This window comes from Aspergillus melleus, assembly GCF_016097325.1.
Source record: "Aspergillus melleus strain CBS 546.65 chromosome Unknown contig8, whole genome shotgun sequence".
NCBI classification, from domain to species: Eukaryota; Fungi; Ascomycota; class Eurotiomycetes; order Eurotiales; family Aspergillaceae; genus Aspergillus; species Aspergillus melleus.
In genome coordinates this window covers 1,445,754-1,470,990 of record NW_025763377.1, presented here as the reverse complement: position 1 = coordinate 1,470,990, position 25,237 = coordinate 1,445,754, and the positions used below count along the sequence as shown (strand labels likewise).

Sequence of the window (25,237 nt, the reverse complement as noted above, 5' to 3'; positions counted from 1 at the left end):
ATTATTGAAATGTCCGCGTGAATAATGAAATATTCCTTGCCTCTGATTCGGCCCGAGGTCAGTCAGCGCCGTTTGTCACGATCCCTCGGCCCAGAGCCAATCAGCGGCCCACGATAAGAGACTCGGGGCGGCGGAGTCCCTCGTTTGCCTTTGTTTGGCTGATGAGGCTTTTTTTTTCTTTTCTTTTTTGTTTCTGTTGCGTTTTAGGTTTTACGTTCTATCCTTTGAGGAAGTCGGTGGAGGGAGGGTGTGCACAAGTCATGGGCTTTCACCCCTAGACTTATTAAAATTTCAATCTGAGAAATTCCAATAAACCGCGCAGTTTTTGATCGGCGGTGAGAATTAGTCCCTATCAAAGGGCGTGAATGAGGGATATTTTATACCAAATCCGTCCGTTGGGGGTTTGGGGTTGTGCGATGCGATTTGCCGAGCCTGCTTTGGTGGTTCTCCCCCTTTGGGCCTTTTTAATTTCCTGGGACTTGCTCGGCTGTTTCTGCCTCCATACGGAGAGGTTTTGGTCTTTTCGCGTCCCCTGACAGCCCAGTTCACGTTCACGTTCGGGGATCAGTCGGACAAAGAATACCTATGTTACCTAGTCAAAGAGAGATAGATGCACGAGTCGAGTCACGACTCTGCCCTTGAGAATCAGACCCGCTAACCCATCTCGGCTAGTGGTGCAGCGCCACGATGGATGATCTATTATTATATCCCCTCGTCTATATTTGAGACCAGGCGCGGCGCAGCTGATAAGGAATAGCGAAAAGCGAAAATACAAGCTGTATTGAATGCAATTTGAATCAATGTATTCGTTAGCCTCGCTATTTTTAATTCTCAAACCACTTTGTCTTACAATGAACTGATTGGGAATGTAAAGTGTAATCGGGCCCGGAATGAAAATTCTGAGCTACTCTCAGTGCTAGAGAGACAGCTACTGTAGAGAAGCTACCCTTAGTTCTGTCGTTGTCATCCACAGGGCTGAACCAATCGTTCTGGTTTGATGTCTCGATGCATACGTACTGTAGATGTATTGTGCAGTTGCTGATACATATCCTGCAACCATCGCAGCTGCCTACACACAGTACAGATGCAAAGCAGACGTCACAGCTAATTGCCGGAGTATTCCTGAATCTTCCGACTCCCCAGCAACCATCTCCTGTATACGCCCTGTCATTTGCTACCGCAGTCGTCCCTCACACGCTCGGCGCGACGAAAGAGGGGAAATGCCATGAATATGACGATGATCCAAGCAAACGGGATCGGAAGCCTAGCAGATGAACCCTGGGCTATGAATCCATTGCCAATGGTGAATCAGAATTTTTGCCACCGGGGAAACCCATCCGTGAAGTTCTTCCGTAGAATATGGGGAAATTCAAATACAACCCGAGGATAGAAAGAATTAGGGCAACAAAAGAAAAGTGGGAACTTTACTTCCATTACACAGCACGCAGTATTCAGTGTACAGTAAAGCTAAGAATAAACCTGACTAACTAAGCCGGTCTCGGGGCCACCGGCCACCGTACGGCGGTCGGCGGCTCTCTCGCCTTTTCGAGAATCTTTTGCCATCGCCCCACATCACGGGTCATACTTAGGTAAAAATGGGAAATGAACAAGAAAAAAAAAGAGTGGCCGGGGTGTGTCGTGTATTGATTGAGGCTGGGCAGTTGTAATGGAGATACCGGGTGGTAAGAAAGGTCGAGATTTCCAGATGTTGATAGCGATAGTGATACTGGATATTTGATCTGTCTTAGCTTGACGGCTCAATTCTATCCAGTAGTATTTTCCCGGAGGAAGAACTAGCTTCAAACAGGATTTCTTTTTCCCTCCCAAGAAAGTGTGCACGAGGGATTTCTGAATTTCATTAAATGAGTCAAAAAGAAAAATCAAAACCGGCAGACGCGCTATGACCCACCCACGCGACATGGCGGGGGTCCTTTTGAGGGGCACTTGATAAGGAATTAATTTATTGGGATGCGTTCTTGATAAGTCGCAGGTACAGGTAACTACGGTACCTGGATTTGATATGATTGCTATCATGCTATACTCGTACTTTTGGCATCGTCGACTCGAGTAGTCTTCCTTATCACCATGCCAGAAGGAGTTCTACCCGTGCTATATATCCCCTCAGTGATAGGACCGATACCAGAGGATTAACTAGTTACTTCCAGATTATTACCTGAACGCCATACTCCCCTCCTGCCAATAGAAACCAGATCTATCAGATTAGGTGCATTCAACGTTCGAACTACTCGGGTCCTGCAGCTGATATGCACCACCATCCCGGTCGCTGTTGATAATACCCGTTAGCAACGTATTCGTGTCGCTATCTCCGGGGCTGACCTGGACGCTACGGATCAGGCCATCTGCTCGTTGCTTTTTTCAAACATCTCCCATCCTATTCGAGGGTCAGATATCTATGGAAGTAAAATGGTGGGATCGAGAATGATCATGATAGGGACACTGGGCACTGGGCAACTGGATCACCGTGGCGTGGGGTGGGATTATCCGGGGAAATCCCAGCAAGCTGACCCGTCCCAGATGGATGGATCGTTGCATCGACTCGTCTAGAATAGGTTGGCATCCGGATGGAATCGAGGCATTTGCCTATCAGCGTAGAGTTCGTCGTTACATGTTAGCTGCAAGTGCAATGCACGCAGACGGAGTACGTGTGTGCATGCCTGACGGGTTGCCCCGGCCAGGGAAGAAAGGGGGAGTCATTTTTGGAGCATTGCATTGCCTGATTGGGATGTCCGTTTTCATGTCGGTGATAGTCTGTAGAGAGTATTGTACTCCGTACTCCGTAATAGTATATTCTATACTATATTCTATACTCCGTAGGTCTATTGATAGCAATCTAGTAGAGTAGGAGTCCGAGTGGAAAACTGTGGCGTACGACGACCCTGGTCGAAGCTGCAGCCTTGCCGCACCGCCATCTTATGGACGCTTCTGGCCTGTCCGTTACTTTCGGTATTCAGGATTCTACGTGCGCCTTTTTCCTGACCTGTTCTATTTTTTTATTCCCTAATTATATCGACTGAAACAACAGCAGAGCAGAGCAGCAAACCATGACACATTGATGAAGATCGATCGACCGAAATAGAGGGCCAGACGGGTTCGGTCTGGCAGCAACAAGGCGGGACTTTTAGTTAGTGCAAGCAAACCACTTTTGGCAACCGACGCGCACTAAAAATATTTCATTACGGTAATTTTCAAATCCACTTCCCGCCATTCCCGATTTGGCACCGAATTTGCCCCCCTCTCGCATCCCCCAAAAAAAGCTCTCCGTCCTTTCTTTCCTTAAATTTAAAGCATCTCCCCCCCCCACCCACAGTTTCATTGTATCTCACATCTCCATTCCTCCATATTTCATTCCGCTTTCCACTCTCTTCCTTTCCTCGCATATTCCCTCTCTCCTCTCTCTATCGAATTCTCTGGAATTACTTATCTCTCTCTATCCGTGCTATCTTCAATCTTTGTGATTGTTTGCCGCTTTCGTCTGTTACTGCAGTATCGAACTCGTTGATTGATCAGTGACTTGAATTCGCTCTGCTTGCTGCAAGCTGAATCTTGAAAACTTAACCTTTTCCCATCTTTACCTACACATTAATTCATCATGGTATGTTAACACCCACTTTGTCGATCTCACGGTCGATCAACCGAACTGTGCTAATGACTCACCCAGGCCGAATCGACCACCATCTCCAACACGGAGAATGTGCGTTCTTCTTATTAATACCTATACTTTTTTCTCAGCCGCTTGCGGTCAGAGGAAACAGTCAGACTAACATTATGTGCGCTGGCAACAGCTCATGAAGTACATGGCCCTCGACCAGCGGGGTGCTGTCCAAGCCGAATACATCTGGATTGACGCTGTCGGTGGCTGCCGCAGCAAGACCAAGGTATGCCTGATCCTTCAATCTTTGCTCACAAACTGCGGCAAATCTGGTGGATGTGGATGTGGACGGTGATGGTGCAGTTGGCGGGTCAACAGATCGAAGATCCTCTTATCTGGTCGACTTGATCCTGCGATAAGCCTGCGCACGGGGCCCTTGGCTTCCTGCCCCTGCATCCACCCGCTCCACGTGACCAACCATGCCCCTCTCGATACAATGGCTAACGTCTTGTCTCTATAGACCCTCTCCAAGCCCGTTCAGTCTGTTGACGAACTCCCCGAGTGGAACTTTGACGGTTCCTCGACGGGTCAGGCCCCTGGCGATAACTCCGATGTCTACCTCCGTCCCGTTGCCATCTACCCCGATCCCTTCCGTCTGGGTGACAACATCCTCGTCCTCTGCGAGACCTGGGATTCGGATGGAACCCCCAACAAGTTCAACTACCGTCACGATGCCAACCGCCTGATGGAGGCCAACGCCAAGGAGGAGTTCTGGTTCGGTCTGGAACAAGAATACACTCTCCTCGGTAGCGATGGCTGGCCGTACGGATGGCCTAAGGGAGGTTTCCCCGGTGCCCAGGGCCCCTACTACTGCGGTGTTGGAACCGGCAAGGTCTACTGCCGTGATATTGTTGAGGCTCACTTCCGTGCTTGCTTGTACGCTGGTATCAAGATCTCCGGTATCAACGCCGAGGTCATGCCCTCGCAATGGGAGTACCAAGTCGGTCCCTGCGGCGGAATTGAGAGTGAGTCCCTCTTCTTGATAATTCATCTGATCATGTCTAACAACAACAGTGGGTGACCACCTCTGGATGTCCCGATTCATCCTCCACCGTGTCGCCGAGGAGTTCGGTGTCCGCATCTCTTTCGAGCCCAAGCCCATCAAGGGTGAATGGAACGGAGCTGGTCTCCACACCAACGTCTCCTCCGCCTCGATGCGTGCCGATGGCGGTATGAAGGTCATCGAAGCCGCCATGAAGAAGCTGGAGGCTCGTCACGTTGAGCACATTGCCGTCTACGGTGAGGGCAACGAGGAGCGTCTGACCGGCCGTCACGAGACCGGCAACATCGACAAGTTCAGCTACGGCGTTGCCGACCGTGGCGGATCGATCCGTATTCCCCGCCAATGTGCCAAGGATGGCAAGGGATACTTTGAAGATCGTCGCCCTGCCAGTAATGCTTGCCCTTACCAGATCACTGGTATCATCGTTGAGACTGTAAGTTCTGCTGATATCATCCGAAAAAAGAACATTGCTAACTCTGATTTAACAGCTCTGCGGTGGCCTTTAAATCCTTGTTTCTTAGCAACTCGTATACCCTCCGGCGTCATATGGGAGCAGAACTGAGGGAAGCAGCCTTGGCAGTCGGGAGAAAACATAGAATTTTATTTTTGTGGTTTTCTTTTTTCTTATCCTGGTCTATTAGATTGGTTCCGGGTTTCTTTCTTTACTCCAAGATGCCAGGTTGCCATCTACGTTCGTTTTCCATGCTTGCATTGTTTTTTGTTAGTGTTATGTGTTACGGCAAACATAGAAGAATCATTCTCTCACAGAGGTGAAATGGACCATAGGAATGAATATGGGTCAAAAACAGAAACCGAAAATAGCTATACTTGTCAGTAGATAGTGTACCAATATCACTCATTAATTATCAGATTGAAATCAAATTAAACAGTGTAGGGCAGACTTGGTCGATCTGCCTGCGTAAGTCATGGAAGTAAACAGTGTCATCCACTGAACTCCTACAGACAGATGAGTCTAGACTCGTCAGAATGATCCACATGTCATCGATCACTAATCATCAGGATCTGTCTGCATATACGGAGTACCTCTAGTGTTAATCCATTTGTTATAAGCAGATTGACAGACTGCACAAAACCTGCAGTAGAAGGATTGCATGTGAATGGAGTCTACATGTTGCATGACAACTACATTATTACCTGATGGTCATAGCTGAGCTTGATGAATCGAGTATTGTAGTCATAGTCAGTACTGGTCAAAAACTTGTTTCCTTCAATTAAGCAAATCTTCAGACATTTACGATACATTTAATACATTAACCCGAGCTGAAGTTATCCTTCCCTGCCCTTCAGAAACCGTACGGATTACATTACATCTCCTTCCTCTCATATCCATGACCAGGATAGGATCAGCGAACTACCCAACATAACATAACATAATAACTATGTCGTATAGTTAAATCAACTACCTACATCATAACATACAACTGAACGAATGAATAAATACACACTATACTCTATCTAGTTCCATCTAACTAGCCCGAATCCCTCGGAGATGTGTTCGAATCTAGAAATTCCCGAATCCTTCGGATATAAGCGTCTACTTTAGGTACATGCATATGAAGGATCTTTGGTAGATTTGTAGGTACTGTACAGAGCAGAAGGGAATATCCCGAGCTCGGCCGAGCTGACTTACACATAACTGGTAGATGAGTTGGGAGTTGTAGTTGGGGGATGGAGTATGTTGTCATGATGAGTAGGGGTATAAGTATAGCTACTTAGCTTGATTTCATTGATTCGTTCAGATCGAAAAGGGCAGTTAGATACTTTGTGTTTCTATCGGATTTGACTTTTTGTTATTTGTTATTCTATATTCTACTTTATACTCTTTTATCTCACTTATACTCATTCACTCACCTGACAAACCTCACCACCAACCAACCAACCAACTTCCAAAACCTCCCAAAACACATATCTATCTCCCTTCAAACCCCATCCCACAACCCACGAAACAAACCAAAAATCAAAATGAAAATCCTCCTCTCCGGCGCCGGCATAACAAGCAACACCCTCGCCCACTTCCTAACCCGCCAAGGCCACATCCTCACGATCCTCGAGCGCGCCCCAACCCTCCGCGACACAGGGTTACAAATCGACCTCCGCGGCCCGGGTGTGGAAGTGATTCGACGGATGGGCCTTGAGGGGGCACTCAAGGCGAAGACGATCCAAGAGGAAGGGATTCAGGTTGTTGATAAGGTGGGGAGGAGGAGGGCTTGGTTTCCTGTTTCTTCTGGGGGGGATGCAGCACAGATTAAAGGGGGTGGTGGGACTGGGGTTGGAACTGGAAAGAAGGGGAAGGAGAGGAAGACGTCTCTGACTACTGAGTGGGAGGTTATGAGGGGGGATTTGTGTCGGTTGTTGTTTGATTCTGCTCAGAAGGGTCTGAAGCAGGGGCAAGGGAAGGGCAAGGTGGAGTATCGATTTGGGACGTCGATTGAGGGATTGCGTGAACGGGTGGATGGAGTGGATGTGCGGTTCTCGACGGGCGAGCAGGAAGAGTTTGATTTGGTGATTGGGGGAGATGGTCAGAATTCGAAGGTTAGGGGGTTGTTGATTGCGGAGAGGGAGCGGCAGAGACGGCTGTCTCAGGGTCAGCAGCATGCACAGCTGGATCAAGGTGATGATGGACAGACAGATCCATTCAAGCCTCTGGGTGTGTATGCGGGTCTCTTCACGACATCGTGGCCTCCTCTCCCTGACACTCCCTCTTCTTCCTCATCTCAATCTACCCAACCAACCCCGGACTCCGACTCCAACAAGCTAATTGGAACCGTCTACCTGGCCCCCTCTCAACGAGCAATCTTCACGCGCCGCCACCACCCCCACCGAATCCAAGTCTACCTCTTCTGCCGCACCGACAGTCCTGCCTTCGCGGAGCTCAGACAAGGACACATGGATCCAGCCAAGGAGAAAGCGCTCCTGATGCGGCATTTCGAAAGCGCAGGGTGGGAGACAGATCGATTGATGAAGGCGCTCGAGGAGGCGGAGGATTTTTATTGTGAGAGGATTGGGTTTGTGAAGATGGAGGGGTGGTCGAGTTTGAGTGCTTTGCCTTCGACTTTGCGTTCGAGTTCGACTGGCTCTGCTTCTGCCTCTGCTTCTGCTATTACCGCAGAGGAGCCTGGAACTGGGGCGGATGGGGACCCGACCAGCTACACAGGCGGGCGCATCGTCCTCGTCGGCGACGCAGCGTACGCACCCTCCGTGACGACAGGCATGGGAACCACGGCGGGGGTGGTCGGCGCGTATGTCCTGGCCGGAGAGATTGGGAAATATTGCACTGCAGAACCTACCAGAGCTCTTCCGTCATCCTCATCCGAGCCCACCAAATCCACACCGGAGTCTTCATCAACATCAACAACCACCTCCAACACCGATATACAAAAGGCAATCCTCAACTACGAACGCACCCTCCGTCCCTTCATAACCTACATCCAGAAAGACCTCTCCGAAGGCAAAAGTGCATGGGATTCGCTGCCCGAGACGAAGCTCGGTGTCGGGCTGTGGAATGCCATGCTAGGTGTTTGTTCGTGGTTGAGGGTGGATACGTTTGGGGGGTGGGTGAGGGATGAGATTTATAAGGCGAAGGGGGAGAAGGGGTGGGTTTTGCCGGATTATAAGGGATGGAAGGAGAGGGATTAGTGGGAAATGGTTATGGAGAAGGGGTGAGGTTGTGATTTGTATAGTGTATGGAGAGGAGTATAGATTGGATTATAATACCTAGGATATGGATATTAAACTGTATAGTAGGTGGCTTGGTTTCTTAGTTCGGATAATGTTAAATTCAACTTTGACTGCAATGTTCAACCTATAAGCTCGATCAAGAATATTGTGTACTTGTGTACTCAACTCATGTAAGAGCCATGCAATCATGCATCATATAGTCTTGTTTGACGCTCCCTAATGCAGTTATTTCGCGCTTCAGTTTAACAGGGAAAAAAGAGGCGGTCAGGCACACGATTCGAACGAGATTTTCGAAATAAACATCCAGACTGGCCAGAGATCAAGAATACGACAAAAGCGCGCGCAAAGCGAGACCATGTTCAAGCAATTCAATAATATCCGGCCGTCATTTGATGACTTTTCGGACTCATTATGCTGTCTGTATCCCATAAAAAGGACTTGTTGCAGGATAACCTATACGACGACAATGCCTGAGGACTTGGACGAGAGCTATGTATGAGCTATCATGCAAAGACAGGAGGGATATGAGGGAAGCCTATCGCTGTTTCGTATACAGATCCTCCTCCGAATCCAGTTCCCTATCTGGGCGGTTTCGTGTACTGTACGGTGGACTACCGGCGGATTGGCAGCCACTTGCACTACCACCGTCATGATCCAAGTGGGCTATGTGAGCTATACTGGCAGATAGGATAGAGATGTTTGTACCCTGGCTAATCGTGAAGAGGTCTTAGTTCCTTCTGTGACGGCGGCGTTGTTGAGCAGAGGATATCAATATCATTGATGTAGCTAAATACATCTCCCAATGCTTATGTGATAATTGTGTAACGCTTCCAGAGCCATCTGGATCATGCCAAAGGGTGCGAAAGGAATTTAATCAAAACTACTGTTGAAGCAGGCGAGGAGGCTATCTTATAGATTATGTATTATGATGTTAAGAGCGCTTTCCCCATTAGGAACGCTACTATGGAAATACCTTATAATTGAAGTGAAGACCACGGTTTTTCTACCCCATACCTTCATAATCAGACACCAAATCCCCCCAATTCCTACCCCCTCTTGAACATCCCAAACCGAAACAACCCATCCAACCCCCTCTGCTCCCTCTCCCTCCTCGCCGCCCCATCCACAATCTTCCCTTCCCCATCCTCACTCCCACTCGCTCCATCCCCTCCATTCCTATTCCTCCTCTTCATCCCCTCCACCACCCTCAACAACACCTCCATCACCACCGACGCCAGAATACTCGCACACAAAATCCCCACCATCACCAGATTACTCTTCCGATACTTCGCCCGTCCTTCGGCTTCGTAGTCGCTCGCCCACCCGGTATACAACGCATATGTCGTCAGGATCGAGCCCAGATTCCCCAATCCCGACACGACGGCCGACGCGGCCGCCACGCCGACTTCGCCGTGGCGCGGCTGGAAGATCTCGGTGGTCCAGGTCATCGTGATGGGGACTGTGGGGCCGAGGCCGAAGCCGACGATGAGCAGGCCGCCGTATCGGGGCCAGCTGTTTGAGGCGGTTCCCGCGTACGTGGTGAGGAGGAGACCGAGGATTTGGAAGCAGACCGGGATGGAGAAGAAGATTGCGCGGTGCCGGTGGAAGCGGTCGGAGAGGGGGGTGACGAGGAGGATGGCGATTAGGTCCATCTTTTGTTTAGTGTCAGGTTAGTATGTAGTTGAGATGAGATGGTTGAGATAGATGAGGGGACGTACGATCCAGATCGGAGCAGTCAAAAGACTCAAGTCAATCCCGTTCAAACTAGGGTTAATTCCCTTGATGATAACCGTGGCGTAGTTCTGCACGCCGATGCCCACGCCCACCACGCCAAAGTACATGATCAAGAGCGGCCACAATCGCCAGTCCAGCAGCACCCGCGTGAGATCACGCAAGGTCCACTGCGGACGGTGATACACGCGCTTCAGATCGTAGTAGTGGATTTCGGCGTCGCGGCCGGTCAGCGCCGGCGGACTGCGCGGGATCCACCAGAGGTATTTGCGCTGGGGAGGCTGCTCGCCAGGCGCCGTGGGCCGGTCGGGGAGCCACCAGAGCAGCACGATGCCGACGGCGACGGTGATGACGCCGTACACGAGGAACATCCACTGGAAGCCGACGAGGCCGTGCGCGCCGTCCATCTTCTGGAATCCGGCCGATACGAGACCCACGACGGCGGCGGAGACTTGCGCGGCCGTGTAGTATTGGCCGATGCGTTTGCCGGTGCGAGAGGGGGGGTAGAATAGGGTGAGGTAGTAGGCCATGCCGGGCCACATGCCGGCGATGACGACACCGAGGAGGAGACGGAGGAGACTGCGATTGTTAGTATTTGGGTTTGTATTGTCATGTATCGGGTGGAAGACGTACTATAAACTCCAGGCGGCTTTCATCGCCGCCATACACGCCCCGATGATGCCCACGCTGATGACAATCCGACTCATCCAGACGTGCGGGCTCAACCGCGTCATGATCAGGTTAGACGGCAGATCAAACACAACATAACACACATAAAACAAAGCCAACCCGGTCGAGATCTGATGCGGCGTCAAATTCAAGACAGACCCGAGATCATGCCCGACGTCGGCGTTCATAGTCTGCGCCAACCCAACATTCGATCGAATAGCGGAGCAGAGGAAATACAGCACCCAGAAGGCGGGGATGATGCGAAAGTCCAATTTCCTGCGCCGGTCAGTTTCCTTTCCGGACCTTTCTGGCTCCAACTTCAACTCACCGGTAGATGCGCTCAATGTTGGCGACATCAGGCTCGCCCGACTCGAGATCATCGCGACTGTCTTGATCGCCTTCGTGAATGTTCTCGGGCGGGTGTTTATCCCGGTCGTCGACCGGGGGGTATTGCGTTGACGACATGATTAGGCTAAAAAAAAGCTGGTTAGTGAAATTCCGAGGGTTCGTTCATTGGACGCCACAACCTTACCACAGAAGCGCTGCAGAAGGAGCAAACGAACTTTTAATATGAAGAGAGAAGGTAAAGCAACAGCCACCGGTGAAAGAAAAGAAAGCGACCGAAGATCAAGAAATAAAAACCTCGAACCCCGCACGTCGACGGAGAAGATCTGGACTCTCGAACGAGGGGGACTGTCGATCCACACAAGTTGCGCCGTTAACCCTGCGGTATTTAATTAGTTTCTTGGTTTCTCGGAGGGGACGAACGAGAAGAATTGAGGGTGTAACACTGGGGATTATTCTCCGATGGACCGGAGCCAATAACATACCTGCACAGGGGACATGGCAGGGGAAGTAATCTTCAGACTATGGGATTTAGATTGCGACTGCCGGGATGAGGCACTGATTGATTATTGATTATTGATTATTGATTGATTGATTGATTTGATTTGAATGACGATAAGTTTGACGATAGCCGAGCTGATCACGGGACTGTCCGGACGGGTCTGGCAGAAAGAACAATATTAAGCTTGATACTTGCCACAACCGAGGTCTTACGAAAAGGAACGCAGTCCAGAATGTCAAAAGGAAAAGTGATCGGAAAAGAAGAAAAATCTAAGATGCCGACCGTCGGAGTCCCACACAGCCAATCAGAGACCGTGATCGTCTCAACCGTCAACGATGCGGAGACACTGGCTGTCAAGATACCATTCCGAGTGGTCTTATCCTCAATCTTCCTGTCTGGCGATGAATCATCTGGCTGATTGTTGAGAAGGCCATCTCTCCCGGTGAACGCGTTGGAGTTGGTCGATCGGCGTGACTCAACCGCCAACAGTCAAGTCAACACTTTCCCGTGTCCTTCTCCATGCGTTCGCCCGGTAAGTTAAGGTAGGTAAAGCTGCGAGCTAAAATGTTAACCAGCGTATCCACTTTCCACTACCTAACAGTTCTAAGTTCTAACTGCAGTACGATCAGATAATTAACGATTATCTCTACAATCAACACTGAGCCCCAATGGTAACTAACTACTCCAGACTTGGGAATTGATTATGGCAATACATTCCACGGATATTTCATCCAGATCTCACCACATTCCTCAGATCTCGGCCTTCCGCATGCGGTCGACCTGACTCGAAAGAAAGTACGGGAGGAAGATCGTCTCCACCCGGATCTCGACCGCTGACAGTCCGCATCTGGTGCAGCCGGTAGGTATGCGATGCGGATTGTGGATATGAACGGGACTTGGTCGAGGTCGATCGTGAAAACGACGCTTTCAATATAGGATACCGATACACTGACATGAACCAGACAATACCGAATACTCGGAATGTCCATTTCATCTCGGCCGAGCCCTCCGCCCGAGTCAGCAGTCGGCATGTAATCTTCATTTCCACCGTCCAGACTCCAGACACCAGTCGCATCGAGGCTTCCCGAGACTGCTTGCTGGAGAGTAAGCCGAAGCAAGGGAGGCCTCAGGAGTAAGGGGGGTTGCCACATGCACTGCACTTCGGACAGGTGCATCACTAGGGTGTCACGGTGTAACGGGTCGACCCAATCGCTTTCAACAGGGGGTGAGGCCAAACTGGTGGCGTGGTCTAGATCGAGGTGTTCGGTTTTTCTCTCGTGCTTGCAATACGTACAGTACTGTGTAAGCTAAGGGCGTGGTGATAAAGATAGGGCTAGTCACAGGGCCCCTGGGTCAATCATCCTGGATGTAATTCCCCCTACCTTGGTGTTGTCCTACAGATAAAATATATGGTCATAACCAATAATAGATTCTCAGCCTCAACTGGTATCTAATTATACATGAAGCGACATGACATGGGTATAAGTGAGAAGTAAGGGTAGCTAGGATCATGCAGGCGAATGCCTCCTGCAACCTGTGCCCGATGCAAGGGGCCTCCCTCCATCGTAAGCACAACGATGTAAAATTCATAAAAAAAAATAATGGTATCATCCACAAGAATAAGCATGCCGTCTATTGGATCACGCCTTCTCTGCATCATGGCGATGCTCCACGCTCACGTTCTCGTCGCTGTCTTTTTCCAGTGACTTGTGGGCGTGGTTCAGCACGCTGGCACGACGCACCGCGTCGTCTTCCACATCCGCCAGGGTGTGCAGAAGCTCGCCCTTTTTGCCGTACATGTGAGGCTCGTCGCGGGCGGTCTTGACCAGGGATAACACGCTCTTGGTCTTGCGGAAGATGCGGTCCATTTCTTCCAGGGATCGGCGAGTTGTTTCGGGATAGAAGAAGTAGACGACGGGGAAAATAGCCGCGTTGCTGTACCGGTTAGTCTTCGAATCATATTGATGTAAGGGCAAAAAAACTTACATCACGGCAAAAATAATGTAGGTCTGGTACTTGATGTTCTGGAAAGCAACCGGCGTGATCATAACTACCATAAAGTTGAAGATCCAGTTGGACGAAGTCGCCAGAGCGTTGGCAGGCGCACGAATCTTCAGAGGCACGATCTCGGCCGGATACAACCAGGTCATGCCCAGCCAGCCAATGGCAAAGAAGGTGTTGAACACGAACAGGAACACCGTACAGGCGACGTTGGCGCCCGAGTTCGCAATACTGGCCGTGATGGCAAGGATCACCATGGAGATCGACATACCGGCAGCACCGAACAGCATCAGACTGCGGCGACCGAAGATTTCAATGGTGAACACGGCCACCCACGATGCGATGAAGTACTCGGTTCCGTTGCAGGCGGCGATGAGACGGGAGTTGATCAGGCTCATTCCCAGCTGGTTCTCCAACACCACGGGGATGTAGTAGGTGATCAGGTTGATACCGGAGATCTGCTGGAACATCTGGTTGACGTAGGCGAGCACCGTTCGGTGGAAGTGGCGGTTCTCGTCCATGGTGAACATGTCGCGGAAGGAGCCCTTGGCCATCTCCAGCACGGTGGCCTTGATGGCGGTAAATTCGGTCTGGACAAAGGTTTCGTCGGCCTCGTCGCCGAGCAGAGCGGCCAGCACTTCCTGCGCCTCGTCCTCGCGGCCCTTCAGCACGAGCCAGCGAGGGGATTCCGGGAGAAACATGACGAAGGCCAGGATGATGGCGGCGAAGAAGATCTGGAAGGCCAATGGGAATCGCCAGGCAACCTCGTTAGGGTCGGCAAAGAGAAGACCAAAGTCGATCCAGTAGCTGATGGTAATTCCACAGGTAATCATGGCACCTTCGATCATGACCAGCTGACCACGTCGGTTAGACTTGCAGCACTCGGATTGCCAAGTAGGCACCGTCGAGGTGTTCATGCCGTTTCCTGATGCGAGTGGTTAGCGATCTTTGACGTGCACCAATAATATTGTACAAATGATCTGGAAAGAAAAGGCTCACCGAAACCAGTAACCAGACGACCGACGATAAGCTGAGGCAGATGGTAGGCGGTCGTCTGCAGCAGAGCACCGATAACCATGATGAAAGAACCAGCAAAGATCGTTTTCCGACGACCCAACCAATTACCCACCCAGATGGTGGGAATCGAACCGGCGAAACATCCCAAGTTGTAAGCAGCAACAACAATACCTGATATACTCAGTCAGCTTGAGGCGAGAAGAGAGAGAAAAAAAGTTGGACACACCTTGACGAGTTGACTGAGCGCTTTGCTCAGCGGCCGTTAAGCTGTTCCAGTAGTCACCGTTGGTCGCGATTGTAGGAAAGTATTTGATGAACGACTCGAGGGTCAAGAGACCACCGGTGACACCCTGATCGTATCCGAACAGCAAGAAGTCCATACCGGCAATGAGGCCGATAGCGACTTGCAGCTTGCCGCCCTGTAGGCCCAAGTAACTGCGCGCCATGGTGAAGTGTAGGCCGGATCTCTGTATCAAGTAATTCCGACTCCCTATGGGAATTGATTAAGGAGCACCAGGAAAAAGAGGTAGACTCATGAGAGGAAGAGAAGAGAATGTCTAAAAGGATGACCTCTCGAGGAAGAAGGGTATGACAGAGATCGGGAGAAACAAGGTTAAAAGGAAAGAAGGAAGAAGATCAACGGAGAGGTTACACGGGGGAGGAGAATGGGTTTATAAACGGCGCCGGGACAGCCAGAGACCGGGATGAGTTCCTGGAGGGTAAAGGAAGTACATTGACTAGGCAGGAAGAAGAATAATTAAATCCGCGAGAACAGAAAAGAAACGAAAGAATAATAAAATAATGAAACAAATAATAATCCCAATCAGGCCAACAGGCCAATGACGCCGCGACATTTCCAGGCCCGAACAGGTGCCCCCAAATTAACTTCCACGGAAGAAGACTGTACAGATAGAACCTACCTAGCATCTGACTATCGCAAACGATCAGACGGTACGATGATTGGATTGACTGGTTTGTGGTGAGAGGCCGATGTCTCCACATCTCCGGATCGAGAGAATGCAAAGCACTGGTAGCCCGGTAGACGACGGAATCGCGACGACTGTATGTTTCCCCCGAGTTTCCTGACTCTCCAGACGGACTGGGTTGGTGCGATTGGCCGTACCAGACCGGCCAAAGAGGGGAGACAGAGAGATCTCCACTTCCAGGCCGACGTTGGGTGTAGTCCGTGGACCGAAGTGCATCGGTAGGCTAAAGACCTCGGGGAGAGACCACTCCGCAAAAGCAGGTCGCATGGCCGAAATGACGACGGACGTCCACGATGGGATCGGCGGGGGCTGAACTGGCCCTCTGTCGGCCCGAACAGGCAAGGCGTGTCTGCACGATACAGGGAAGTCTCCACTCCACCCAATGCTGTGCGTGCAGTCTAGCCCGTTCTGGACAAACCGAATACCATCTGGTACTGTCTGTGTAACTGAGACTCCGTAAAGGTATCCTGCAATGGCTTCCTTTTATTATTTCTTTTCTTTTCTTTTTCCTTTTTCGTTGTCTTTATTTTCTGAATTAATTAATTTATTCCTACTCGAGATTCAAATGAGCACCTCCGTACTACGGAATCGCCGTACTCCGTGTAAGTCCAAATGTCCAAGAACCAGAATGGAAACTGATATTCCTCCGTCCATTCCTTCCAGAAGCTTGCTCTCCGATGACTGTTCTGGATTCTGTCGCTTGCAGTAGCTCTGCCCTCCATTTCACATCCAACACCCTTCGCGTGGTCCTTCGCGTGGTTGAGCGCGAGAGAAAGATCCATCATCGTCATCGACCTGCTCAACTGACCCGTTACATGTCACCGTACCACCCGATACCAGCAATCTCCACCCGACCCAGTCGCGATTATTCATGAATCCGGGGACTTGGAGACTCCGGATTTTGGCCAGAGGGAAGGAAAGGAGGGGCGCTCAGTTCACTTCCTCGGCCCTATCCGCCATGGGTGACGTCGTGCCCTTTTTGCCATGGGTTTTTGATTCTACCTGAGGCTGGACGGTTATACATCCATGGGATTGATCAATTCTTTTCATAATTTCTTAATTGATAGTCTGAGATCATATTTTCAATGTCTATACACCACCTCTGCTAGAACCTTCCATGTGCGCCTCTCTGCCATTCCGTAATATTATCGTGGGTAAACACTCTTGGTCCCGTCCGCACGGCTAGTCGTCTAGTACAGATGAGGTTGTAACCCTTTCCCACGTTCTCGGCCTTTTTTCTGTGTCATTCTCTCCCCGTCCTCGATTTCTCCTCTTTCTTGGCCGCCAATCAGAGCGCGGATGGTGCATCTCCACTTCCAACGCTACCGTGCATCTAGGCAGAAACAAGGAAGACGGCCGCAATTTCTGACGGGCTGCTTCAGTTTAGAGAACAGATGGATTGATCGCGATTTCATCAGCTAATGGATGAGACACGGTGGAGCAACCGTGAATTTGAGGCGATTCTTCTCTATAATTCCCCAACAGACTACCGTGTAGAGCATACAAAAAGCGGCTTCCCTCCCGTCGGAGCGGAGAAATGGTATATCCTAGACTGCCCAGACACCGAAGCATCGGCCCAGAACGCCACGGTCTGGGGGTTGTGCCCATCGTACCAATCGTACCCCCGCGGCATCCTTCAGCCTTTCGCACAGGCACGCTGAGGGATGATTCAAGCACTCCCAAGCAAAGGACAAGACTCTTGCAGTAATCTCCCAAGACAAACCCAAGAAATGCAAAGTCCTACTCAAAATAACTCTCTATAGACGACCACGCTGGGTGTTGCGGAGGCCGAGGGTCCGGGTTACCTAACGGGCTAACAGGCTAACAGGCTAAATGCTGGGGTTACGCCCATCCCCAGACTAAAAACCCCACTTAGGTCGATGAGTCGATATGGCATGTTCAGGTTCACACCACAGTGACCACAAGTGCCACACACCCTCTTTCGTGGACCATCAGCCGCGTCTCTTTTCCCTTTCGTCGGTCGGGCGCATTTCCCCAGGGCCCGAGGATGGAGGCCCAGACGATCGTCCAACCAACCAGCACCGGTCATGCTAGCCTAGTGTGGTTTAGTCGATACTTGCTAGAGGGGATTTTTCCTTTCCTGCTTTGTCGAGTGTCAAGAAAGAGAGGGAGTTGGATTTGGCCTCCCACAAGACGGAAACGTGCACTGCCTTGTCCCTTTCCCTTCGGCCACAGCCGAACGGTCTGTCATCCTGCCAACGGGTTTCCTGTTTCGGACTTCCCGGGCAGGTCATTTTGTCGTCTGAGGTGGTGTTGCCCGGTGGTCCATAGTTCTATGCATGGATTTGCACTAACACCTAACACTCAGCCGACCATTCTCTATGTGTAGGTACACCGGAAGGTAAACGAACTGCCAGAAAACAATCTTATGTTGGATTAGCATTATGAGAATCTTCCCCCTTGCTGCATATTCTCTTACCGAATCTACCGACCTTAGAACTCTACCTTACTGTAGTACTTACTTTTACGGAAAACACTTGTGTATTTGCCCCCACCATCAACTAACCAACGCAATCGCTTTGGCCACCGATTTGAATCACTCCAGGATTTCTTTTCCTACGGGGAAACTGGAAAGATGGGGTGAGAACGCGTGACAGGGACACGGACCTGACAGCCACTTACTCACTCCCGCATGATCGACTGACTCGGACCCCGGATATTTTTCTGTCTTAATACATGATTTAACGTAGCATTTCTATTTCCTCCTTTAGCTCACCGGAAGTTGTATGCGAGATCTGAGCATCCACTGGAAACATAATAAATTGTCGTTGACTTTTTTTACCAAGAATAATCCAGCCCTAAGTCTAACAGTGAAGTAGAGGGTCTACAGAATATCTCCTTTCCTTTCCTCTTTTCATTTTCCGCCTGCGTGACCATTGCAACTCATGTACCTATCCAATCGGCTTACCCTAACGCCACCCGGGGAATTGAAGAAGGTTACCCGGACTGCCCATCCTCTTTCTCTCTTCCTGTATGTCTGTTCTCTCTTTTTCCGAGAATCGAAGGACAGATACCACTCTTCCTCGATATTACTCAGTTAGGGAATCCCTTCTCGGGTAATATACTGCTCCTGCCTATTCCTTACAGGTTCTGTAGATAATTACTTTCTTCTTCGAGTAAATGAAGAAGAATGGGGCGGAATTCGAACAAATATCTGACTAGTGTGAATGGACTGCGGACCACGGAGGGTACGCTCTACCCCAGCATTGAACTGAGGGAGATTAGCTGAAATTTCCTAGATACTACCTAGCTAGACAACGGGAAATGGTTGATTCGATTTTATCTGGATCATGAATCTCACCCACCCATATCGGACAACAGTGTAATAGTGCTCAATCCATCGGCCCATTTGGCAAAGAAACAGAGCTCATAAGAGAGAGCCTCCATAGCCTAGGGGTTACCGTTTCGTTTATTGCACCTCCATTTTCCCCGGAAGGGATCCCATTTATATATATCATAATGTCCATGGATGATATCAGACTCAACCCATTTCCGCTGTGATAGTTGTTCGATTATTTGCTATAAGTGATTTACATCCCTTACGTCTCTCATCTATCTATCTGTTCATTCTTCCGCACCTACAGTGCATCCGCATCTGCATAATATCACTATCCCGTGCTTTGTACATACACCCACGCCTAATATTAGTTACTGTTCTCTGAAGTCGTTGATCATATTCACCTCCATATTACTCTGAGTACAAACAATTAAACGAGGCGATCGACTACTTAACCATGGTATTGTCTCCTACCTATCTAACCCACTGGCCAGATCCCCAGGTAGGTATCCGGTCCTAGTAGACACACTGTGACAGGGGTATTGGCTAAATGATTTAATCATGAGTAGTGATTGAGTGACGGGTTCCTACCTACTTTATAATATAATATGATTATATACCCTTGCGTCAACTATTGACTGACTGGCTAGCTGGCTCACGAGTCGTTGTTCGCAAAAGAGCCTCAGATTGAATGATTCTCTCCTCCCACCCCCTCCTAATGTGTCGTACATGTACAATGAGCTGATGCGACGTGCTTTTTTTGATATACTATACTGTCAAAGGATGACTGACTGACTCTGTACTTCTCACTGCTTTCCGCCTATGTGTTGTTACCATTCTGTCTACAGATCAATGACCACAGAGCTCTTCTAGAAGTGCACGTAGATCGAACTCTGTATGTACTGCCCAGCGGAGCACAGCACAGCACAGCACAGCACAGTACATACACACGTACATTCATGCACATGTAACATCCACTATCTCGAGGCTAAATATTAGTGGTAAATGCAAGGGGGATTTGGTTTTCCTCTCTCTCACTATTCAGTGTTTGTGTTTGATTTCTAATGCCAAGTTCTATTCTTTTCTTTTCTTTCTATCATTCGATATACAGACAATCCATATACATGCTCTCGCCTGACCCTAAAACTCTAAAATGAGGAACCCCTCTTCATTCATTGCCTTTCCGAGTCCCAATAAATTGTAATTCATATATTAATCTTAGCTAAAACCTCAGACCTGAGCACCGACGTCTAATTCAATCTATTGAATGAAAGAGGCCACCGAGACTCGATCTATCGTCTTCTCGTGAGAGGTGCCCATACATGCCATTCGACGGGGCTAAACTATCACGCAGAAAGCGGGATTAGGACAGACACCAAGACAGAGCCAAGGCTGAGGGCCAAGACCGGACGGAATACTGTAAGTACCTAGACGGTTAAAGGCAGGAGGCCGCATGGTATCTCTCCGCCCGATAGAATCGGCCTTTCTTGCCGATCGATCGGATTGGTTGTCTGCTCGTATGATCGGTACAAACTTGACTGTGTTATACACCTATCTAGATAAAGATCACGGCTACAGGATATTAGACGCGACTACTGTAAAAGAAGACGCATGAATTGGTTCATTGCTCGAGTCTGACGCACTAAAACTAACCGGACCGACAAAACCGACTAACGACTCTGCCAAGCGAACTATGTATGCAATTGCATTCCTTCGAGGCCGAGAATAAAGAAGAAACCGGGTTGATGTTGCATCTCACCCGAAATGCCAGTTCTCGGTCCGTGGAAATTGCCCCCGGGCCAGCCGGCAGCCGTGACATCGTCCGTCATCTGGCGAAGTGCAATAGAGGTTGCCGAGTTAGTTGTGTGGTCAAACTAAGGCGGAACAGGAAATCGAAACAAGAACAACAGTCGTTGGACAATCGGTGGAAAAGAAGACGAGGGGAAAAGCGCATTCATGACGATCAGGGAACGTGGACTTATGACATCAGACATCGTCTCAGACGATCTTATTCCGTGTCGCGCCATCGCTTTCGCTGTCGGGCGCGGTGTCTTTTGTCTAGTCCCAAGTACCGTTGGTAGCGGCCCCGGTACCCCATCCTCCCCCGCCTCCGTCGGTGGGCTCAGGCTGGTCGTAGGACTCGGTTGCTCCGGGATTCCAACTATCGGCACCACCTCCAAAGTCGTTGTTCTCAGCGTCTCCCGTGTCCATTTCACCCGACTCGCCAGCGGTTGGGCAGCGTTTGATGGTGTGTCCCACTAGGTTGGTTAGCCAGGGCCGGTCTCCTGCTAAAGATCAAGACCTCCGCGACGATTGGACAAAATCTTACTTTCACCGCAGTTGTTGCACTTGACTCGGGACCAGTCCTTCTTCTTGGTGCAGTCACGACTAAAATGTCCCACTGATGACGATATTTAGCCGGCACCCAGTTAGCCGTTGGAATCATCATCACTTACCCTCGTCACAGTTCCGGCAGGTCACAGTTGACACATCCCGTGGCTGATCACAGTCCCTAGCAATGTGGTCCTCGGATCTTTTCCGTTAGCTCGACCTCCGAAATGCGTGCGACGAGCCTCGACTTACCCGCAGTTACGGCAGGTCCTAGAAGCACTAGCCTGAGGACAGTCCTTTGCAAAGTGGCCGACTAAACCGTATTAGCTGCAATCACGCCAACATTTCTGAGTATACTGTACCTTCGTTGCAACGTCTGCACTCAACCCCATCGGCAGAGCGGGGATTAGGACAATCTGAAGCCTTGTGCTCAGGGGATCTTGGTGCTGTTAGCATCAAGTGTAACTAATCCAAGGGACAAACATACCCGCAATTTCGGCACGCAAATGGATCAACACGGGGCTCAGGGCAATCGCGAGCACGATGTCCCACGGCGCTACAATTGACGCATTTCACCTCCACTTTCTCGAAACCCAGAGCGACATACTCTTGCTTACATCCGCGAGTAGTATGTCCCATCTCTAAATATTGTCAGCGTTGTCCTTCGCATAACGGTGTCTACTTACCACCACAGTTACGGCACTTGGGAACCTGGCGATCAAACGGAAATCCGGCATCTCCAAGGCGTTCAAGGTTGTCTTCAACAGAAGGAGGCCAGCGCTCACGAAGGTGTGCACGCTGGGGCTTAGCACTGTAGAAGAAGCCGACAACATAGGTGCAGTTCAACTTGCCCTGAAAATTGATGAGACTGATGCAATCTTCCACTTGTCTCTCCTGTACATTTGTCAGCTGCGTTGAGAAAAGAGAAAGTTCACTAAGTCACTGACCATGGCAATGAGGTAAAAGTTCAGATTGTCTTCTCTCAGTTTGTTCTCGATGTCGACGAAAGTGGCCTGGGGGACAGCCTTGGAATAGACATTGATAGCCTTTGTTGTCAGGATACGGGTGGCCTCCATCAAGAAAGGGACATACATCACGAAAATCTTCGAGATCTCGCTTGGCACTGGCCTCTTTGATGTCATCCCAGGCCTCTTCGGGGCGCTTGTCAGGAATATGGTTGGTGTCAAACTTCCGGTTTTCGGTGCAGTCCTTAGTCAAGTGGCCTGACAAATGTTAGTATCTTCGACATGTCTCAACAGACCAAGAATTATTCACATACCCTCCATCTTGCAGTTTTTGCACACATCAGGGGGTCTTTCGGGACATTCAACAGCAGGGTGTCCTTCCTGGTTGCAGATACGGCAAGGGCCTTTGAAGACCCGAGGCTTGGTGCAGTCTGCTTTGGTATGACTAGAAACAGAGATCAGTGCTGAATTGTGTAAGACAATCAGGCATACTCACCCTTCTTCACCGCAGTTGAAGCAAGCCATACTCTTACGAGGCGCAGGGCAGTCTGCTTTGTTATGGCTAGAAGCATATGTTAGGATGGATCAACCTACTCCACCAGAAATACTTACCCCTCCTCGCCGCAGTTGAAGCAAGCCATACCCTTACGAGGCTCTGGGCACATGCGAGCGAAATGATCATCAGCACCGCAGCTAGGACAAATCAGCAAATAGCAGTGGACAAAGACAGGGAGAGACCTACTTGCGGCACTTGTTGTCATCAGCACCCTTGTAGGGCTTCTCGTCGCCACCACCGAAATCACCCCCGCCAAAGTCATCACCTCCGTAGTCAGAAGACGGCTTGAAGCCACCGGGGTTGACATTTTCGTCCGTTCCAAAACCTGCTTTTGGTCAGAGATAGCTCTGCGGACATGAGTCCCGAACAGCAAGGCGATGGAGATACGTACCGGAGTCGTTAGGAGTCCATTCCGCTCCACCAGGATTCCATCCGCTCATGTTGGCTTTTGGACGTGAAGGATTACTGGAAAGGAAAGCGCTCGACTGGGGATACTCGGTTTATTAGCCAGGAAACCTTGACTGGAAGTGAGACGAGGGGGTGATGAAGATGGAAAGAGACAGAATGCGGTGAGATAAAGACAGCAATCCCGGGTAGTGATGTTTTTCACACCAACAACACGTGGGAAAAGCTTATCTTGATGAATCTCATGGTTTTTGCCTGGAAGCAAAAGGAAATGCGTACCTGAAAGGGATCCCCGAAGGAAGTTTGCTATCGAGAACTCGAACGGAAGGAAAGCGATGAAAGAAAATGAGAGAGATGATGGAAGAGGAATAGACGATGAGAAAGAAAAAGAGGGAGGAGAAAGGGAGTGAGGTGGGAGAGTGAAGGTAGGAAGAGAAGAGTGGGAGGGGGGGAAGTAAACAGAAGAGGAACAGACAAACGCCAGTCATTCACTGTGGCTCATGTCTGTCTCGTTTGTACCCCAACCTGAACTCTGTCCTTCCTGTTTCGATGGTTCCTCTTCTGCTGTGTTACGAAAGATGAACTGGAATAAATTAGCCATTTAAGATATACATGACTACTATAGAATACTAGCTGACGGACTTTGAATGTTTGTGATTTAGTCTATAACGGAGGACTTTGTGTTAATGACATCTTCAACCATCAAGTTACGAAGTGGAGGCATTTCTCGAGTTAACAAGCTATCCTTGGAATTTATAAGGAAAAAATGAAATTTTCTTCAACCTGTGCATAATGTTCATCCCATTGATATGATAAACCGACGAAATAGAAACATCAGACAAAACGATGACAGACAACAGAAGGTCGACAAACAGCAGAAGCCATACTACTCGACCACAAGGCTCATACCATCCTTGTCGGAAGGCGAGTCTCAGTTGGATTCTTGACATTGACGCATGAAACGGTGGCCAATTTAAATCCTCATGGACGCGCTATCGTTCGGGTAAATATCATCTTCCTCGGAAGGTGAGTCCCTGTCTGAATGAAAGTCTTCGTCAGAAGGCGACTCATCTTCAGAATCTTTAGATACGGGGAGCTCGGGAAGATTCGCGAACCTGGCCAGGACCTCTCTCGCGTGAGCATCAGCTTCCTCAGAAGGCGAGTCTTTGTCGGAAGATGCCTCGTCCTCGGTCATTGAGTCTTCGTCGGAAGGTAAGTCTTCCAAATCTTTGTCCACACCGTGAGTTCTTGCCAACCTGGCGATGGGCGAGTTCGAGGTCCTCAAGTAGTGCTTGACTTCAGCCAGCTCTTCTTTGATACGCTTGATCTTCTCAAATTAGGGTTACATCAGCTTTGGCCATCTCCGCGTGCATCCACTGTTGCAGCTCGGCAGGGGCCACGCGGATGAGCAAGGACCACTCATCGGGATTATCGTATGGAGGGAGCGTCTTTCGACCCCAATAGAGTTGCATCGCTTCGCTCATATTCTCTTTGATCCTGTTTAGATTGGACTCACACTCTTCCAGTCTCGTTGAGAGGTTTGGGAGAGTATCGGAAGTGAGAATCATATCAGCCATGTTGACAACTTGCGTTTTGATCTGTGTTGAAGCTCTGAAGATCGGTGGTAAAGCCCTGAAGATCCGTGCTGAAGTGATGAAACACAACGCAGAGAAGACACGAAGGGGGTATTTATACTTTTTGCGCTCGACCGGCCATTTCTGCATCTGTATAAATGTTCGGTAAGGATGGAGGAGACTACCTGTAAGATAGTAAGATATCAAAGACTTACGATCAAGTCAAACGAAGAAAATTAGCGGAAGCCTATGGTTGGTTCAATGAGAAAGTATAAAGGACAAAGGGCGTTTGCAGTTTGTGTACGGTTTTACCTGGATAACCTGCCATGTGTAGGTTTGGGAAAAGCTACCCTGGCGATAAGTCCAACCCATGGAACAGCTGCTACTGCTCTTCAATATCACCAGTAGGGAAAATAACTAAATGATCAGGATCAGATAATCCGACTATGAGCGCCAGAGTGATATCTCTTCTGTCAAACGAGGAT

General features: G+C 49.7%; 8 protein-coding genes across 8 annotated transcripts; 2 read left to right on the top strand and 6 right to left on the bottom strand.

The window, feature by feature from the left end:
- Window positions 1-3,362: 3,362 nt before the first annotated feature.
- On the top strand, window positions 3,363-5,179 carry glnA (glutamate--ammonia ligase; the record flags this gene model as incomplete). The annotated part of the gene is made up of 6 exons (XM_046094297.1): window positions 3,363-3,613; window positions 3,680-3,712; window positions 3,804-3,896; window positions 4,131-4,635; window positions 4,685-5,106; window positions 5,162-5,179. The coding sequence occupies exons 1-6, from the start codon at window positions 3,611-3,613 to the stop codon at window positions 5,177-5,179; spliced, it is 1,074 nt and encodes a 357-aa protein (XP_045950276.1). The 5' UTR covers window positions 3,363-3,610.
- Window positions 5,180-6,656: 1,477 nt separating this feature from the next.
- LDX57_012548 (putative FAD-binding monooxygenase) lies at window positions 6,657-8,330 on the top strand (the record flags this gene model as incomplete). Its single annotated transcript, XM_046094296.1, has 1 exon — window positions 6,657-8,330. One exon carries the CDS (start codon window positions 6,657-6,659, stop codon window positions 8,328-8,330), a length of 1,674 nt encoding a protein of 557 aa, XP_045950275.1.
- Window positions 8,331-9,418: 1,088 nt separating this feature from the next.
- LDX57_012547 (uncharacterized protein) lies at window positions 9,419-10,024 on the bottom strand (the record flags this gene model as incomplete). The annotated part of the gene is made up of 1 exon (XM_046094295.1): window positions 9,419-10,024. The coding sequence occupies one exon, from the start codon at window positions 10,022-10,024 to the stop codon at window positions 9,419-9,421; it is 606 nt and encodes a 201-aa protein (XP_045950274.1).
- Window positions 10,025-10,042: 18 nt separating this feature from the next.
- Window positions 10,043-11,237, bottom strand: LDX57_012546 (putative MFS transporter; the record flags this gene model as incomplete). The annotated part of the gene is made up of 3 exons (XM_046094294.1): window positions 10,043-10,682; window positions 10,737-11,048; window positions 11,101-11,237. The coding sequence occupies 3 exons, from the start codon at window positions 11,235-11,237 to the stop codon at window positions 10,043-10,045; spliced, it is 1,089 nt and encodes a 362-aa protein (XP_045950273.1).
- Window positions 11,238-13,259: 2,022 nt separating this feature from the next.
- LDX57_012545 (sugar porter family MFS transporter) lies at window positions 13,260-15,083 on the bottom strand (the record flags this gene model as incomplete). The annotated part of the gene is made up of 4 exons (XM_046094293.1): window positions 13,260-13,554; window positions 13,606-14,545; window positions 14,620-14,808; window positions 14,864-15,083. The coding sequence occupies 4 exons, from the start codon at window positions 15,081-15,083 to the stop codon at window positions 13,260-13,262; spliced, it is 1,644 nt and encodes a 547-aa protein (XP_045950272.1).
- A 5,896-nt stretch (window positions 15,084-20,979) lies between these two features.
- Window positions 20,980-23,213, bottom strand: LDX57_012544 (putative zinc knuckle transcription factor (CnjB); the record flags this gene model as incomplete). Its single annotated transcript, XM_046094292.1, has 14 exons — window positions 20,980-21,179; window positions 21,251-21,322; window positions 21,378-21,454; window positions 21,505-21,565; window positions 21,615-21,691; window positions 21,740-21,893; window positions 21,939-22,146; window positions 22,200-22,298; window positions 22,345-22,475; window positions 22,532-22,662; window positions 22,714-22,779; window positions 22,830-22,910; window positions 22,960-23,098; window positions 23,165-23,213. The coding sequence occupies 14 exons, from the start codon at window positions 23,211-23,213 to the stop codon at window positions 20,980-20,982; spliced, it is 1,545 nt and encodes a 514-aa protein (XP_045950271.1).
- Window positions 23,214-24,151: 938 nt separating this feature from the next.
- On the bottom strand, window positions 24,152-24,373 carry LDX57_012543 (uncharacterized protein; the record flags this gene model as incomplete). Its single annotated transcript, XM_046094291.1, has 1 exon — window positions 24,152-24,373. The coding sequence occupies one exon, from the start codon at window positions 24,371-24,373 to the stop codon at window positions 24,152-24,154; it is 222 nt and encodes a 73-aa protein (XP_045950270.1).
- Window positions 24,374-24,509: 136 nt separating this feature from the next.
- On the bottom strand, window positions 24,510-24,755 carry LDX57_012542 (uncharacterized protein; the record flags this gene model as incomplete). Its single annotated transcript, XM_046094290.1, has 1 exon — window positions 24,510-24,755. The coding sequence occupies one exon, from the start codon at window positions 24,753-24,755 to the stop codon at window positions 24,510-24,512; it is 246 nt and encodes an 81-aa protein (XP_045950269.1).
- Between the last annotated feature and the right edge of the window lie 482 nt (window positions 24,756-25,237).